Source organism: Coptis chinensis, chromosome 3, assembly GCF_015680905.1.
Source record: "Coptis chinensis isolate HL-2020 chromosome 3, ASM1568090v1, whole genome shotgun sequence".
NCBI lineage: Eukaryota > Viridiplantae > Streptophyta > Magnoliopsida > Ranunculales > Ranunculaceae > Coptis > Coptis chinensis.
In genome coordinates this window covers 124,309,455-124,326,534 of record NC_141458.1, presented here as the reverse complement: position 1 = coordinate 124,326,534, position 17,080 = coordinate 124,309,455, and the positions used below count along the sequence as shown (strand labels likewise).

Sequence of the window (17,080 nt, the reverse complement as noted above, 5' to 3'; positions counted from 1 at the left end):
CTCTTCAGAAGCTTAACAGAATGTTGTTTCAAGAAACTGAAAGTGTCGAAACTAAACGGAATGAAACAATACTGGTTAGCCCTGCAAGCTTCCTCATGCTTCTCCATCTTCCCTGTCGCTGCTCTCTTAGGTGCTTCTCCAACCTCAAAGTCACCATTCCCCAACCATACAAACGGAGAGACTCCAGTTACATCAACACATGCATGTTTTCCCTCAGACCAACTGTAAATCAAGACATCCACAGGCCGAAGTGTCGATCTTTCCTCATTCGGATCAGTGAGAAAATTAACATGAGCTTCTTTCTTCACTTGTACCCCAGCCCTCCAAAATGTATCACATAAAATGTCTCTGACATGATCATGTCGATATTTGAAACCTGAAAAATGTCGACAATGTGTTGTATGGTCCCCAAAAGCATCTAATCTACTCTTTTTGCAAATAGGGCATAAACCACCGTCAGAGTACGAAGAAATCATGAGACGGTATCGGAGAATAGAACGATACTCCACCGGCGACATACGCTGTCCAAGTCCCTCCATCGGAATAGCAAGTAGAAAATCTTTTGTGTGTTCCGACTACAAGCATCCCATGACTGCCTTTTGACAAACAGATAAATCAAACTCCCTCTCGAGACCAGCAACAATCTTACTGTAGAACGCTTCCGTCAAAACGTCTTGTGATTTTGAGGGGATGGTAGTATTCACATCAAGAGAATTGAGGTTAAAATCTGGTAGGCGGAGACTCAATACGCTGCTAGCAACATCAAGAATCTCATCCAAAGGCACTGTACCACAACTCCTAAGAATGTGGCCCTGAAGCTCAGAAGTCTGAAAACGAGATACCACAAAAGCAAATATAGAGACATTAGTAGTACAATAAATACCTAAACCACCCATACATAATGGGAGTGTCGATAAATGCCACTGCAAATCACCGAAACCAGGACCATCAGAAACCACAATACCTTGGAGAACACTGCGGAGATACTAAATTAGTGGGTTAGCAATTCGTAATACGACAAAAATTTGATACGGAAAATATTCGAATAAAATTCGAGCTTCGATAAGAATTTATTTTTTCAATTCGGATTAAAAAAAACGGAAACGGCAAAAGTTCGGGTTCATAAGTAATTCGAGTATAATACGAAGCTAAAAAATAAAAAAATACGATAAAATTTGACAACATACTTAGCAAACTTATAGTGACAATACGAATAATTCGCGAATTAATGATTTCTTACAGAATTAATGAATTATTCCGTATTATTGAAAAATACGACATTTTTAAACGTTTTCCGAATTAAATGAATAATTCGCCGAATGGCTAACTATGTTTAGTCTCCTTACATCTAGAGCAACAAATCGGGTCGGGAATTTAAATTTTTAATGATCGTTTCAAATTTGAATTTTGGAATCGGAGTTTTTTATTAACTCGATTGATTTCGGTTTCGGATAGGTAGCATAAAATATGTGTGAAAAACGGCGCATTGTGCATGCCAGAATAGATTTCACACTCATGGAGCGTCCCCAAAATGCTAGTGTTTCTAACCATTTTTTCCATGACTTGTCACTTGTAAGACTTACCACGAGTTACTGAGTTACATACCCTCCGGCACGTATAAATCCAAAACATCTAACACTTTTACCGTCGGACTTTGGGATGACATCACATTTTAAAATACTCTCACCGTTGATAATAATTAATAATGTTTCGAGGGTATGTAAAAAATTCGGTGTTTGTAATCCCACCTATAGTTGAAAACTCCTAAGGAAAAGACAGGGCCTTTTTGGGGCTTTTAGTCAAATGTGTTTGATACGGTTAATTGAGTGGAGTTTAATATAATCCTTTCGGTGTGGAGGAGATGACTGTGTGCGATGTTGATGAAGTCGAGGTCTGGGAATGTTCGGTGGGTACAGGAGTGAGTTCCAAATTTCCAATTGTAACAAAAATACTGGTGGTTACCAGGTTGCTACATGGAAAAGTTTGGAACGTAACTTTTATCACAAAAAAAAAGTTTGAAACGTAACCAACTTTCACAAAAACAAAATTTGAAAAAAAAGTTTGAAACGTAACCAACTTCACAAAAAAAAAGTTTGAAACGTAACCAACTTCCACAAAAAAAACAAAAAAAAAGTTTGAAGGGGGAACTATTTTACAGTAAAACCAAAGTAGCTGGTACTATTTTGTATGTCCCAAAGTGAGTGAATCTAAATTCACCATCGACATCTCTAGCAGTGGAATCCCAGAGACCGGGACTTGAACCGTCTGGAACCATCAGCATCATCCCCAGGTGGCCAGGCCATTCATTTCAACATACTGACCAGCTGAACAATTAACAAATGCAATGCAATATTTCTAGAGGGACCCACTAAATTTGACCTGAATCTTGATTCTATATATTGTCTTGTTTTTGGCTTAGGAGCACAACATGAGCCCATATATATTGTAAGCTTTTTGCGAGCTCAAAAACGTTTGGTACAAGTTATTTCTGAATTCTGAACTTCTCCACACTATATCCATGTTCTAATTATTCTATTTGATTTCCTCAGAAATATGAAGAACCACTAGTGAATTGGATCCATTCTACCGACGTTGTCTCGGATTCCAAATTTAAAGTTTTTGTAAGTGGCAATGCTCGGATCCCCTCCCCACTCTCTATCCGTTGTTGCATAACAATAACTTGTTGTAGATAACTTTCGCTCATAACATGCTTACATGCTAAGTGGCGACTTACATATACACATTTATTGGAACGAAGTTCTGGAATATCTGTTAGTACAGTGAAAATATTTCCTGAATTGAGTCCTTTTTCGTGTCTATTACTAATGTTACTGAATTGATACTTGTTCCTAATTTTAGGGTCATCATCAAGTGCTTTCCAAGTTTCTAGTAAACATGATGGACACCCCTGGTACTCTTGGGGTACCCTTGATAGTAAGTTCGCGTTTAATTCACATATTAAACACGAAATTTTGAAGTAGAAAACAAATTATTTGGAAAAATTCGGCTATTATTCGGATTTGGGAATAATTCGGGATTCAACGGTTAAAAAAACAAGAGTTAGTTAGACTTACCCCATTAATAGTTGCAATTAGTGTTACCCCCCTTCCCTCATTTCAAAAATATTAGTAATACCTCCAATTGCAAGATCTAATGGCTACGAGATGATTTTTTTTTTTCAGATGAAGAAATCTGACCGTTGGATCTTACAAATAGGGGGGTATTACTAATATTTTTGAAAATGGAGGTAACACTAATTGCAACTAGTAATGGAGGGATAAGTCTAACTAACCCGGTAACAAAAATGAACAAAAAAAATAAAACTATTTGTTTAGTATGTGATGTGTGGTTCAAAATGAATGCCTAGGTTAAAATGCTGAACACTTAATATAAGTAATTGTGTACGGTTTTGACCTATATTTTGTGAAATGGAAGTGGTTTATATCTACAAATTTTTCATAAATATTGGAGAAAATCAAATTATATGCGAACAAATGTATGAACGAATGTTTTATGTACAATGAATATATGACAGTATATTTCTCCAAATATTTTGAAATAAAACCCGAATTATATCCAATGAATTCCAGTTCCGAATAATTCCCGTTCCCCCATTTACCAACTAGGCGTGGTACTGTACAAACACTTCTGGTTTATTTTATTGTATCGACTTATTTTATTGTATATTAAGATAGGTTAACAATTTAATTGCTTTCGCGTGTTTGTGGAAAGTCTTTTCTTCACGTCCTGATCGCTATTTCGTTGACTCCGTATGGTTTTACACAGTTAGTTGTGATGTACTTGCAGGTTTGCATTATTCTGACGGTTTTGATCATAAATAGTACTGCGTTACTGTGTTGTGCCAGCCCAATCACCCATCATTCACTTAGATGCTTTCGGCAGTTCAGTTCCACTTCCCACATATCTTGGTCTTTATTTTTTATTTTTGAAAAAACCTCCCGTGGGGAGGGGGGTTTGGCAGACCCTACTAGTTCAGATTATTCAAACCTAAACTAGCAAACTAGTTGAATCCATTTATAAGAATGGAAACAACCTCTTCTCAAAAAAAAAAAAAAACATCATGCTCTAGCAACCTTTAGCTTTCCTAGGAAATCTATTAACGTTGTCAAAGAAATCATAGCACTCTTCATCTGTTGCACACCTTGCTAGAGCATCTGCCACACAATTATCCTCTCTAAATACATGGAGAAAAAGAGCATTCAAATCTTTCACCATCTCTAAGACAATCGACCATGTGCGATTAAGAAACCAGGGAGGGCCTTTCCCGCCATAAAACCAACCAAGAATAATTTGGGAATCCACTTCAACAGTTAATGGTTTAAAATTATGTTGTAAGAATATCTTTAAACATTCCATAACAGTTAGGAGTTCAACCTTAGTATTAGAACCGTGACTAAAATAAAATGAGAATGCTATACAAAACATACCATAATGATTTTGTATAATGCCTCCTCCTCCCCATTGACCGGGATTATTAAGGAACGAGCCGTTGGAGTTAAGCTTGAAATATCCAACAGGCGGATTTTTCCAATTAACTACAATAAAAGATTTATGAATAACCGATATGTCTCATACTCCCAAGGCCTGCAAAGAAAGCTTATCTGTAAAAGAAGATGGGATTTTATGATGAGAAAAAAATTGACAACCTCTTCAACCATTTGGAAATTCTCTCAATCACCGCCATAAAGAAAATAGGAACTTCTTCATATAACATTTTGTCTTGATGCTTAAAATAGATTTTCATTAATGGGATTGAACTTGTACATTGTTGTTTTGTTCTGAGATCTTTGTATATATATTTTGAGTTTAATTAAGGAGGTGGGTGCTTGATTTGAGACAGGGAACTTGTGTGTGTGTGTGTATGTGTGTGTGTCTTTAGTTTATAGATACGTACGATAATAAACACTTTTAGCTTTTTCCCAAGTTACTTGTTCCTTTGTGGCTTACCCTACTTTGTGAAATTACTAAATTATGGAGTGTTTTTTTGTACTGTCTATTCATATTTTGCAGAAACTAGGGATGGAAACTTTACATATGTAATTGAGACGAACAAAGAAGAGTTAATGATTTGATCGAATCATATCAGATTCATATATGGAATGGTCATTGGCTTCTGTAGTATGGTGTGGCATTTGTTTAGCAGTTATGTTGCTTCTACTTGCCACAAATATGAAAAAGGCTAGCGTTGGCGCAAATCAACTTCCTCCTGGGCCACCAGGATGGCCAGTTTTCGGAAACATCTTTGATTTGGGTGCAATGCCACACATTTCCTTATCCAGCCTTAGTAAAAAATATGGTCCTGTCGTTTGGCTTCGATTGGGTACAGTGAACACTATGCTGCTATCATCCGCTGAAGCAGCTACGGAAATGTTTAAGAACCATGATCTCACTTTTTCCGGCAGAAATATCTCTGAGGCCATGAGGGCCTGTTCTTATAACCAAGGTTCAATGGCTTTAGGCCAACATGGGCCATACTGGCGCATGTTGAGACGCATCTGTACCACAGAGCTCTTCACAAATAATCGAATCAATGAAACGGAGCAGCTACGTACAAAGTGTATAGACAACATGTTAAGGTGGATGTGGGATGAATCTAAGAAGACAGGCAGTATAGAGCTAGCGTGGTTTGTCTCCCTTATGAGCTTCAATGTCGTTGGTAATGTCATGCTTTCTGAAGACCTTGTTGATCCACAGTCCAAAGAAGGGGATGAATTCTTCAAATCGATTTCTAGAACTATAGAATGGGGTGGAAAGCCTAATGTGGCTGATTTCTTTCCCTTCCTGCAATGGCTTGATCCACAGCGTATAAAGAAAAATATGACAAGGGATATGGGGCACTCACTTGACTTTGCTTCTCGTTTTGTTAAGCAACGAATTCTAGATAGACAAAGCAAGAAAAATAGCACAAAGGTAGATTTCCTCGATGTGATGTTAGACTTTCAAGGCAATCAGAAAGATGGTGAACCTGCAGATATCTCAGAGAAGAACATCAACATAATGATACTGGTAAGAAAAGCTCAAATCAGATATCTTCACAATTTGCACCAAGACATTTTACCTGTCATGTTATATATACAGAACGTACACCCTGTTCCTATATCTCTGAAATTTCATCTATTCGAGTATAACCACCTTTATATTTATCTGCTTTTAACACAGTTGAATACTGTTCTGTTCCTTTTTTTAAGTCTTTATATACTCTAACTAGTTGCCTGGATGATGTAGGAATTATTTACCGCCTCTACAGACACGACCACTAGCACTATAGAGTGGGCGATGACAGAGCTCCTTCGCAACCCTGGTGTAATGAAAAAGGTTCAGGAAGAGCTTCACCAAGTCGTGGGTCAGAACAAATGTATCGAAGAGAGTAAAATAGGAGACCTACACTATTTGCAGGCTATATTGAAGGAAACACTGAGGTTGCATCCTCCAGTACCTTTACTAGTACCTCATAGAGCCATGGAAGATACCAAATTCATGTCATATTCAATACCTAAGGACACACAGATTCTTGTAAACGTTTGGGCAATAGGAAGAGATCCAGTTTCCTGGGATGATCCTTTGTCCTTTAAGCCGGAGAGGTTCTTTAGGTCTAACACCGATTATAAGGGACACCATTTTCAGTTTATCCCATTTGGAGCAGGACGTCGGATGTGTGTAGGCCTACCACTGGCGCATCGCATGCTTCACCTTGCCCTAGGTTCATTGATTCATTCTTTTGAATGGGCTCTTGAGGATGGTATTACACCAGAGATGATGGATATGAGGGAGAGGCTGGGAATAACATTGAGAAAGGCTGATCCGCTGAAGGTGGTACTAAAACTTCGTTTGGTGCAGGAAAACCATGATACAGTCAATTAGCTAGATGAAGCAACAGACTTAGACCTTCAGTCTTCCAGACTGTACTTGGTTAGTTGCACTTTTCCTTGTAGTAAAATTTAAGTAAATGCATGTAATCCCATCTGGATAGTTTTCTCTTAAGTTCGTAAACTAGGAAAATCCTACATTATTGTCGTCCCAGGATCTATCCAATCCACTTAAAAGCAGTTCAAATTATCTGATATCTCGAAATTACCACAATCAATCTAGAAGCACACAAGCCAAAAATTTAAAACCATAAAAAGTTGAAAAATTAAAATGCTGGTGATGTATAAGTTGAAGCAAGACTGCTTAACCACTCTACCGCAAGGCGGCCAGGGATTAGGGAATACTTTAATCAATCAGAACTTCCTTACATCTATGGAATGATTTCGAGAGTACAGTGGAACATTAAGAATTCTGACAATGTGTTCCCATGCATTTTTAACATATTTTAACCTTACTGCAGTCTACAGGATATATCGCCTACAGGCCGGGCAATAAATTTAACAAAATTTTCACTTAAAGTAATATTTTAACCTTACTACATGTATTTTTTCGCATGAAAAGTACTAATACAGAATAAACCGTATTCGGTATTATATATATGCTTTGTGACAAGTATTCTGCTAGTGCATTGTTTATATATGAAGAAAAAGATTAATATGACAGTGTAAACAGGTGATTCTTCACACCGAAACCAAAAATATTTTAGAAACCATAGTCAAACAAGAAGCTGGTTATATGTTCTACATCAACGACGTACAAAACAGTAGTATTTTGGACGTAGAATTCAATGAGAACCTCGTCTCTTGATTGGATAATCCTAGTAGGCTAGTAGCGAACTGGCATGGAATGAAAGGTACGGTTCAGGTTCCTACAGTTTTTCTAGCAGCAGCTAGATTTTAAAGCAGTGTTATCTGTTATATGCCTCCAACAATTCTATCCATTTTACTGGATTTAATTGGTATAGGCTGTGGTTGGCTTGAAGCAAAAGTTTGGACACTACAATCAGGGGTAGAAAAGAGTGATTTGATGGGTTTTATTGTGTCTCAACTTAACAAAGAAAGCCTTCTGCCAAATGAGAGCATGATGGTGCAAAACTCCATCAAATTAAACTTTTTATCCCTTGCATAGCAAAAAAAATTCTAACAGAAATTCACCAACGTATATTATTATTTGATTTGATATTGTAGAGGCCTAGTGGGAATTCTAACTGGAGATGAACCCCTCTAGTTCGCAGAGATTTCTTCCTGTACAATGGGAAGCCTTAACTTTGGTCATTCACAAAATGGTTAATATAATGTTGTGAATAGAACAACTGCGGAAACAACGTTATCCACACACAAATAGATCAATCCTACACAAGGATCGATCTTTCTCACTAGACAAGACTTCAACACCCTCCAAGTACTATCCTAACGCTTCTCATTAACAATTTAACAAGCATATAAAGTAAAAATAATAATGCAAAAGAGAACCAACCAGAAGACAATGATATATCGTGGTTCGGCAATTTGCCTACGTTCACACTGGCGAGTTCCAAACTTTACTAGATGTCCAGAGTAACAGATTACAAGAACTCCCATAGAATGAACACTCAACTCACTAAGAATTTCTCTCTTACAATCTCTTTCTTTCTATCTTTTGGTTAGGTTAAGTTTTTACAGAAAAAACTTATATTTATACTGTTTCCAAAAAACTTCCGAAAATAGTCGAACCTTGCTGAAATACAGTGGAGCACGGGCACGACCTTGGGGCAGAAGTCGAGCACGGGCGCGCCTAAAACACTGGAAGTCGCCAAAGAGATGAGCACGTGCGTGCGCTTGTCCAGGCATACATAGGGCGCGGGCGCGCCTTACACCAAGGAGAGAAAAAACGTCTTTTTTTTCTACATCCTCCACCTCAGTGAGGTTTTAACACATAAAACCGAGCCGAACACATCCAGCAAGAACACATCAATCCGGAACTCGCAGTCAACCACCCCGAAGGGCCATGCCCGCGAAGAGCCACCCACAAAGAGTGTCTTGCTCATGAAGAGCCACCCACAAAGAGTCATCTTGCTCATGAAGAGCCACCCACAAAAAGTGTTTTGCTCACGAAGAGCCACCCACAAAGATTCATGCCCACGAAGAGCACGTCGTGCCCCACAAAGAGCTATCTTCACAGAGAGTGATGCTCACAAAGAGCAATCACGCCCACGAAGGGCCATGCCTACGAAAGGCATCAATCAACAATACATGAGCCTCCACCATTTGTGGAGTACCTCCAACCAATATTGGAACTCAACTCCATAGAGTACCTTCTACAACCCAAAGCTGTCTTGCCCTTTGGCAATGAAACAAATTCCCAAGTACAAAACTTGTCACGATCCTCCACCATTTTATGCATATTCACCGACCAATCTTTGCAATGACCATCTCTAACAACTTCTTCGAAGTCATTTGGTTCATCACCCTCGATATTCAGTGCGTAGGCAACCGAGTCCGGTTGACTATATGCTTCATTTGCTTATCATGCCCATACTTCGTAACTTGTTTCACACTTCTCTTTGGCTTTGATCTAGCCAAAGCTTGTTGCTCAGGTTGTTGTAGCTCTACTTCTTGTTGAATAGTTCTTTCATTAAGAACCTCACTCTCTATAACATCCTCTGACGCTTCCATCTCAATCACTTGAGATTCTATAGAATCACCACTATTTCCAGCCTTCTCCGGCCTGCTAAAATGTAGCACCGAAGTCTCATCAAAGGTAACCTCACTGCTGACCAGGAACTTGTGGTTCACAAGACACCACAATCAGTATCCCTTTCCTCCCTTTGCATAGCCCAAGAATATAACTTTCTTAGTTTTAGAATCAAGCTTACTATCCTTCATATGGTAGTAAGCACTAGATTCAAACACGTGCAAAGTACCATAATCAGCTGGTTTCCCTGTCCACACCTCATAAGGTGTCTTACAGTCTATCGCCGGAACTGTGATCTATTATACAAGTAACACGCCATGGCCACTGCATCTGCCCATAACTCTTTGCCAAGATTGGCATTGGAAAGCAAACACCTAGCTTTCTCAAGCAACGTGCGATTCATTCTTTCTGTTAACCCATTCTGCTACGGCGTGCCTCCCTCATCTGCCCGGTGTGTCGACACTTTCCCTCGCAAGACAAAACTTTTGGAAAGGCCTATAGGTATACTCAGTACTATTGCCAGACCGTAGAGTCTTCACCTTCCTATTTGTGCGATTCTCAACCCTTGCCTTCCACTTTTTAAATGTCTCGAAAACTTCATCCTTGGACTTCAAGATATATACCCACACATAGAGTGTATAATCATCGATGAAAGAGACATAATACCGGTTACCTCCCTTAGAAATTAAACCACTCTAGAGGGTCCCCAAACATCCGTATGCACATAATCCAGGATGCCTCTCGTCTTGTGCTTGCTTGTACCGAACTTGACTCTGCACTGCTTGCCATAGACACAATGCTCGCAGAATTCCATACTTGGTTTCTCCAAGTCTTTCAGTAGCCCTCGCTTGCACAACTCAGGCAATCCCTTTTGGCTCATATGCCCAAGGCGCATATGCCATAATTTTGTGCACTCAGAATCATCACCACATGTACCCACTGCTACATCGCCTATCACTATACTACCCAATAAAGTATACAAGTTTTCATGTCTTTGACCCTTCATAATGAGTAAAGAGCCACTAAGGATCTTTAGGACTCCACCATTTCCCACAAACTTGTGGCCTTTGTAATCTAAGGTACCAAGAGAAATAAGGTTCTTCTTTAGCTCAGGAACATGCCTCACATCGGTTAAAGTCCTCACTACACCATCATGCATCTTGACCCGTATAGTTCCAATTCCTACCGTCTTACCCATCAAAACGGAACCTCCACTCAAGTTCTCATAGGTAGCAAACCACTTCCTATTTAGACACATGTGGTAGGAACACCCGGAATCAAGAATCCACTTTTCAGTCATGTGGTCGTCTTGTGTAGACACCAAAAGACTTACATTATCCCCATCAAAGCCGGAAGCAAGACTTGCTTCACTAACATCCTCATTCTCAAACTTACCACTCATCTTGTTACTCTTTTTCGGGCTAGGACAGTCACATAGATAATGCCCCTTTTCTTTGCAATTGTAGCACCATACATGTTTTAAAGGCTTTTTCGAACTACCCTTCCACTTGCTTGTGGAAGTCATCTCATTCGACATCACCCTCGCCATCTTTTCTTTTGCTTCTTTATCAAACTTCTCTACTTCAAATCTAGCATTTGACATATTGGGAGCCTTTTTTCAAGTCACACACAATAACCCAAAAAAATATCTCACTCCGAAATTTTATCGAACACCTTGTCTATGCAAATTTTGAGCACTATGGTTATTCACTAAAACTCAAAATCCTAGGTCGTATACCTTGCTCCAATACCAATTGTTGTGACATCTCTCTCTTACAATCTCTCTCTTTCTATCTTTTGTTTAGGTTAAGTTTTTACAAAAAAAACTTATATTTATACTGTTTCCAAAAAACTTCCAAAAACAGTCGAACCTTGCTGAAATATGGTGGAGCGTGGGCGCGCCCTTGGCCAGGCAGAAGTCAAGCGCGGGTGCGCCTAAAACACTGGAAGTCGCTAAAGAGATGAGCGCATGCGCGCCCTTGTCCAGGCATACATAGGGCACGGGAGTGCCTTACACCAAGGAGAGAAAAAACGTCTTTTTTCTCTACAGTTAATACATCAGATTCATTACTATTCAATGAGCCAGTTCCAATGAGTAAATGCGAACAAGGCCAATAATTAGAAGTAGATTTATTAGTAAACGAGGTTTACTGAAAGGAATTGAGCAACTAAACCAAACAGTGCTGATAGTTAGTTCCTTCCCTTGTATTTCATCTATGACAAACCTGTAACACTCTCATTCACCACACGGAGTTTTAATACTATCTTCAACGGATCAGCCTTTCTCAGTGCTACACCCAACCTTTCTGTCATGTCCATATTTTCTGGCGTTAATTACACCATCTTCAAGTGCCCATTCAAAAGATTGAATCAGTGAACCCAGTGCAAGGTGAAGTGTACGATGTGCCAATGACATGCCTACACATCCGCTGCCCTGCTCGAAATGGGATGAATTGAAAATGCCGTCCCTTGTAATCAATATTCGAACTTAGGAACCTCTCTGGTTTGAAGGACAAAGGATCATCCCAAAAAACTGGATCCCTTCCAATTACCCAAATATTAACAAGAATCTGTGTGTCTTTGGGTACTGAATATCCCATAAACTTTGTATTTTCCATAACCCTTTGAGGTACTGGAGGATGCAACCTTAAAGTTTCCTTCACCACAGCCTGCAAATAGTGTAGGCTTCATGTAGAAATTTAAATAAATAGAATTATTTATTGATAGTTGGATACTTTACATTGATAAAACAAATATTTAAATAGATGTGGATGAGTACATCAATATGGAAAGATAGGATAGAGGATTATAAATAAATCATAGAGATAAAATCTTACCATATTAAACTAGATTAAGAAATATAATCTTAAGATACTAATCTAAATTTAGACTATTCCAATCCAATAGATATTATGCACATATTGCATAATATATTCCAATACTCCCCCTTAATCTCATGGTGCTTAAAAAACAACATGAGATTAACACCATAATAGAATGTTGCCAAACTTCAAGCTGGAAAATCTGTCCAAAAGTATGACAAATGTTGTTTGTAGCAAAGCACCATCCATGAACGATAACACCCGATAAACAAGTTTCGGACACACGTTACGGTAGCAACAAACAAAGGGCTTTTCTTTTTGAGACAACACCAACAACGATGGACTCCTTTTCATAAGGTACTACCAACAACAAAAGGCTCCTCTTTGTGAGATGAGGTAGCATAAACAATGGGGTATATCAAATTATGGTGAGGCTTGCATAACAAAAACCAACACTAAATCCATCAAAGGGATAACGACGGTGAAGAAAACTCATACAAAAACATAATTTTGGTTCAAACATGGTGATGGGGTTGAAGTTGCATAGAAATCAACATTATTGCTACTAAACAATTAAGTGAAAGAAAAATATCTTATGAAAGTGTGGAAAATAGTCCGGCGGGTAGCATTGTGGCGGCCACCCGCCAAAAATAAGAATTTACCCTAGGTTTAAACCTAAGCTCTTGATACCATGTAGAAATTTAAATAAATAGAATTATTTATTGATAGTTGGATACTTTACATTGATAAAAACAAATGTTTAAATAGATGTTGTAGGGGGGATTTCCCGTCACTGAATATATGACACGTGTATGATAAATAACCTATGACTATAGATGTCCAAAATGAGATGAGGACCACCAGATCAGTTATGTGAATAAGTGATCTCGTGCTTAGCACAAGTGTTTAGTGGACATGTGCCAGGCACATGACTGACTGCCTTCAAACATAATAGTTACCTCAGTCGTTAGGAACTGATATAGACAGTTCCTGAACAGAAGGAAATTGAAGATGGCGATCTTTGATGATAAGGAAGGAATCGTGATGAAATATCTTAGGAGTTACCTTTTAGATATAATCTTCCCATACACGATGTGACATTATGATCAACAAGGAAACTTACCTCTTATAAGATATGGTCTAGATTCAGACTTCCATACGAAGAGGAATCCTAATAGGAATGCAGAGTCCAAAGATGGAAGGGAACTCACAAGCGGTGAGGACAGCCCTAACCCTAGGACTCTCGTAACTCTTCCTATATAAACCATAGGGATTCGCTCTTAGGAACTACGCAAAATAGGGTTTGATTCTCCAATAGAACAAAGGAGATACGTAGGCAGCCATTAGACGGTTCAACCCTGAACTCACCATCATCTCATCCCTTCTCTATTAAGCAAAGGATTCCAGATCACAAGGCATAGAGGAAGATCAGGGGATAATCGGAATTTCCCCTACAGATGTGGTTGAGTGGATCAATATGGAAAGATAGGATAGAGGATTATAAATAAATCTTAGAGATAAAATCTTACCATATTAACCTAGATTAAGAAATAGAATCTTAAGATACTAATCTAAATCTAGACTATTCCAATCCAATAGATATTATGCACATATTGCATAATATATTCCAATATGGGGGAAAAGGTAGATGTTTAGCAACAATATGCATTGGCTCTTTATCTGGAAAAGAGAGGTAATAGAGGTCATCCTTCTCTTTACCCAATCCAATCATCATCTTTGAAGACATGTCCTATTTGATGCAAGAATCAGACATAAAAGTTATTGAACAATTGGAATGTTGAGTAAGTTTGCTTGCAGATATCAAATTGAAACTAAATGAAGGTACACAAAGGACATTTGACAGTTTAAAAATTAGAGACAGATTTACTGTCCCTATGTGAGAAATAGGTGCACTATTCCCATTTGGAAGTTTGACAAACTTTGGTGCGGGCAATGGAGAGGACGTGGTGAGATAGGAGGTAGAACCAACCATGTGATCAGTTGCTCCTGTATCAATGATCCAGGGAGCATTGCTATAAGATATGGAGCATAGGGTTATACCTACAATATTGGTGGTTGGCTGTGAAATACAAGCTTGGTGTGCCATGGTTAGATGATGTGATGGAGAATACAATTGATAGTTTCACCAAGAGGTAACAATGGTGCAAGTTAGCAAATCTAGTGAATATGCCAAACCTAGCTCCGCATTCAATTGTAATATGAGATAGTCCCCTCTGAAAATGTATGAAGGTGCAACGTTAAAGGTGTAACACCCTTACGGCTCAAGTACACCCAATGAAACTTAGAGAACTGAACACACAATTTTGCTGTGAAAATTGAGTTTGATTAAAACTGAGAAGTTGTCTTAAACCTCAAGTATTTAGCAGAGAGATACGCTAGGACTTCAGCGTTAACACCTTCGATAATGAAGGTTGGAGAAAATAAATAGATAATAGGAACATGATCCTGGAGTTGCTGTGATATGTCAACAATAACTAAACAGAGTAGACAATGAGTAGGTAATAAGCCGCACCCCCTAAATAACAACAGCAACGTAGATAATTAAATCAAAATGAATATAATGAGCAACCTCGCTCTGACACCATAATAATAAATTTTGAATGAAGAAGAAAGCAAAAATAACTTTTCCATTTAATTAATAATTCACATGCAACAATCTCTTTATATACAAGAGTGTAGCCATATCCAATCTTACAAAAATAGAAACAAATATGCATAAATATTCTCCTTATACAATCTTAAGATTCTTTCCTATATGAGATGCAATATCTTCAGAGTAGCATAGCTGGAAATATTCTAGAGGATTCTCAATACTTCCAACGTCAACTTCTTCCATCTTCTTGTTCTGAACAAGTACTTGGTCTAGTTCAGCTTGGACATTTCACATTATACTAGGGTTACGAAGAAGCTCCGTCAATGCCCATTCTATGGTGCTGGTGGTTGTATCTGTAGACACTGCAAACAGTTCCTACATCATTAAGGTGTATCTAGTTAGAAAAACTAATGAAGAAGAATGGGACTATATTTAGTTAGTAGTTATACTTCATACTATAACAATGCATTTTAAAAAAAAACAAAATTGCTCTGTATTAAACCGTAAAATAGGCAGACTGAAAGCATGATCTCATCTAGAATATATAAATCTGGAATGAGTATTATTGAATGTTATCCTTAAATACGTACATATGCTAATTGGAGTAAATGTTGTGGAAGGGAAAGAGCTAGAAGGCTTAGATGATCTTAATAACTGAAACATCGACAATAGCCTAATTTTGCTACAAAAGTGTTTGCAACACTCACCAGTATCATTATACCGATGTTTTTTTCTAAGATATTTTCTAGTTCACCATCTCGCTGATTGCCTTGAAAGTCCAACAACACGTCCAAAAAGTCATTTTTTGTGTTTTTTTTCCTGTTCTTTCTCTTTAGAATTCGCTTTTCCACAAAACCATAAGCAAATTTATGTGTATACACCCTGTCACCTTTCATCTTCCTCTTTATACCTTGTGGGTCAAGACACCACAAGAAGGGAAAGAAATCGGCTATATTAGGCTGTCCACCCAACTCTATAGCATTGGCAATTGATGTAACGAACTCAACATCTTTTTTGGATTCTAGATCGACAATGTCTTTAGAAAGCATGACATTACTAGTGACGTTGAAGCTCATAAGGGACACAAACTGAGCTACTTCTACACTACCTTTGTTTTTAGCTTCATCCCATATCCACCTGTTGCGACTAACGCAGAAGCTATCACAACAAACTACCAACAAGACTATTTAACAACTCCCAAGCAACACCCAATCAACATAAGCATATAAACTAAATAGAGAAGATAAAAGCATACTCACACAAGACCAAGTTTTACGTAGTTCGGCAATTTGCCTACGTCCACACGGCGAGCCTTTGATAGAATAGATGTACTAGATACAATATTATAAGGAGGAGCACTCAACACTCACTTAGAATGTATCACTCACACTCACAAAGAATGTTCACTCTCTTTTCTTTTTGGTTTAGTTCTCTCACAATCTCTCTCACTTAGAAAAAGATTTCTCTCACAAAGAAAGGTTGAAGATTCATTCTTTTCACACAAAAAAAAAGGATGAAGATTAGGTTAGGTCGTACTTGGGCCTTGGGGGGCGACTTGGGCCTTGGGTTTTTTCAGGCCCAAAATAACATTCTCCACCTCGGTGAGGTTTTAACACATAAAACCGAGCCGAACACAAGATCCACCAAGAATCACAAGTCATCAAAACACATCGCGAACTCGTCATCAATTGTCCCAAAGAACCCACAAAGAGCCATACCCACAAAGAGTCTTGTCCACAAAGAGCCACCCACAAAGAGCTATCTTCACAGAGAGTCATGCTCACAAAGAGCAATCACGCCCACGAAGGGCCATGCCTACGAAAGACATCAATTAACAATGCATGAGCCTCCACCATATGTGGAGTATCTACAACCAATGTTGGAACTCATCTCCATAGTGAACCTTCTACAACCCAAAGCTATCTTGCCCTTAGGCAATGAAACAAATTCCCAAGTACAAAACTTGTCGCGAGCCTTCACCATTTCATGCATATCCACTGACCAATCTTTGCAATGACTATCTCTAACAACTTTTTCGAAGTTATTTGGTTGATCACCCTCGATATTCAGTGCGTAGGCAACC

At 38.4% G+C, this 17,080-nt stretch overlaps 1 protein-coding gene across 3 annotated transcripts; it reads left to right on the top strand.

Moving 5' to 3' along the window:
- The first annotated feature begins 2,426 nt into the window (after positions 1–2,426).
- On the top strand, positions 2,427–7,077 carry LOC147514162 (cytochrome P450 76A2-like). 3 transcript variants are annotated; one of them, XM_086597588.1, is made up of 5 exons: positions 2,429–2,445; positions 2,550–2,621; positions 2,860–2,934; positions 5,032–6,027; positions 6,247–7,077. In XM_086597588.1, the coding sequence occupies exons 4-5, from the start codon at positions 5,116–5,118 to the stop codon at positions 6,880–6,882; spliced, it is 1,548 nt and encodes a 515-aa protein (XP_086453714.1). In that variant the 5' UTR covers positions 2,429–2,445; positions 2,550–2,621; positions 2,860–2,934; positions 5,032–5,115; the 3' UTR covers positions 6,883–7,077. The 3 variants fall into 3 exon arrangements, with proteins under 3 accessions (XP_086453712.1, XP_086453713.1, XP_086453714.1); XM_086597586.1 differs by lacking the exon at positions 2,860–2,934 and having other exon boundaries at positions 2,427–2,475; XM_086597587.1 differs by lacking the exon at positions 2,860–2,934 and having other exon boundaries at positions 2,428–2,445.
- The last annotated feature ends 10,003 nt before the right edge of the window (positions 7,078–17,080 follow it).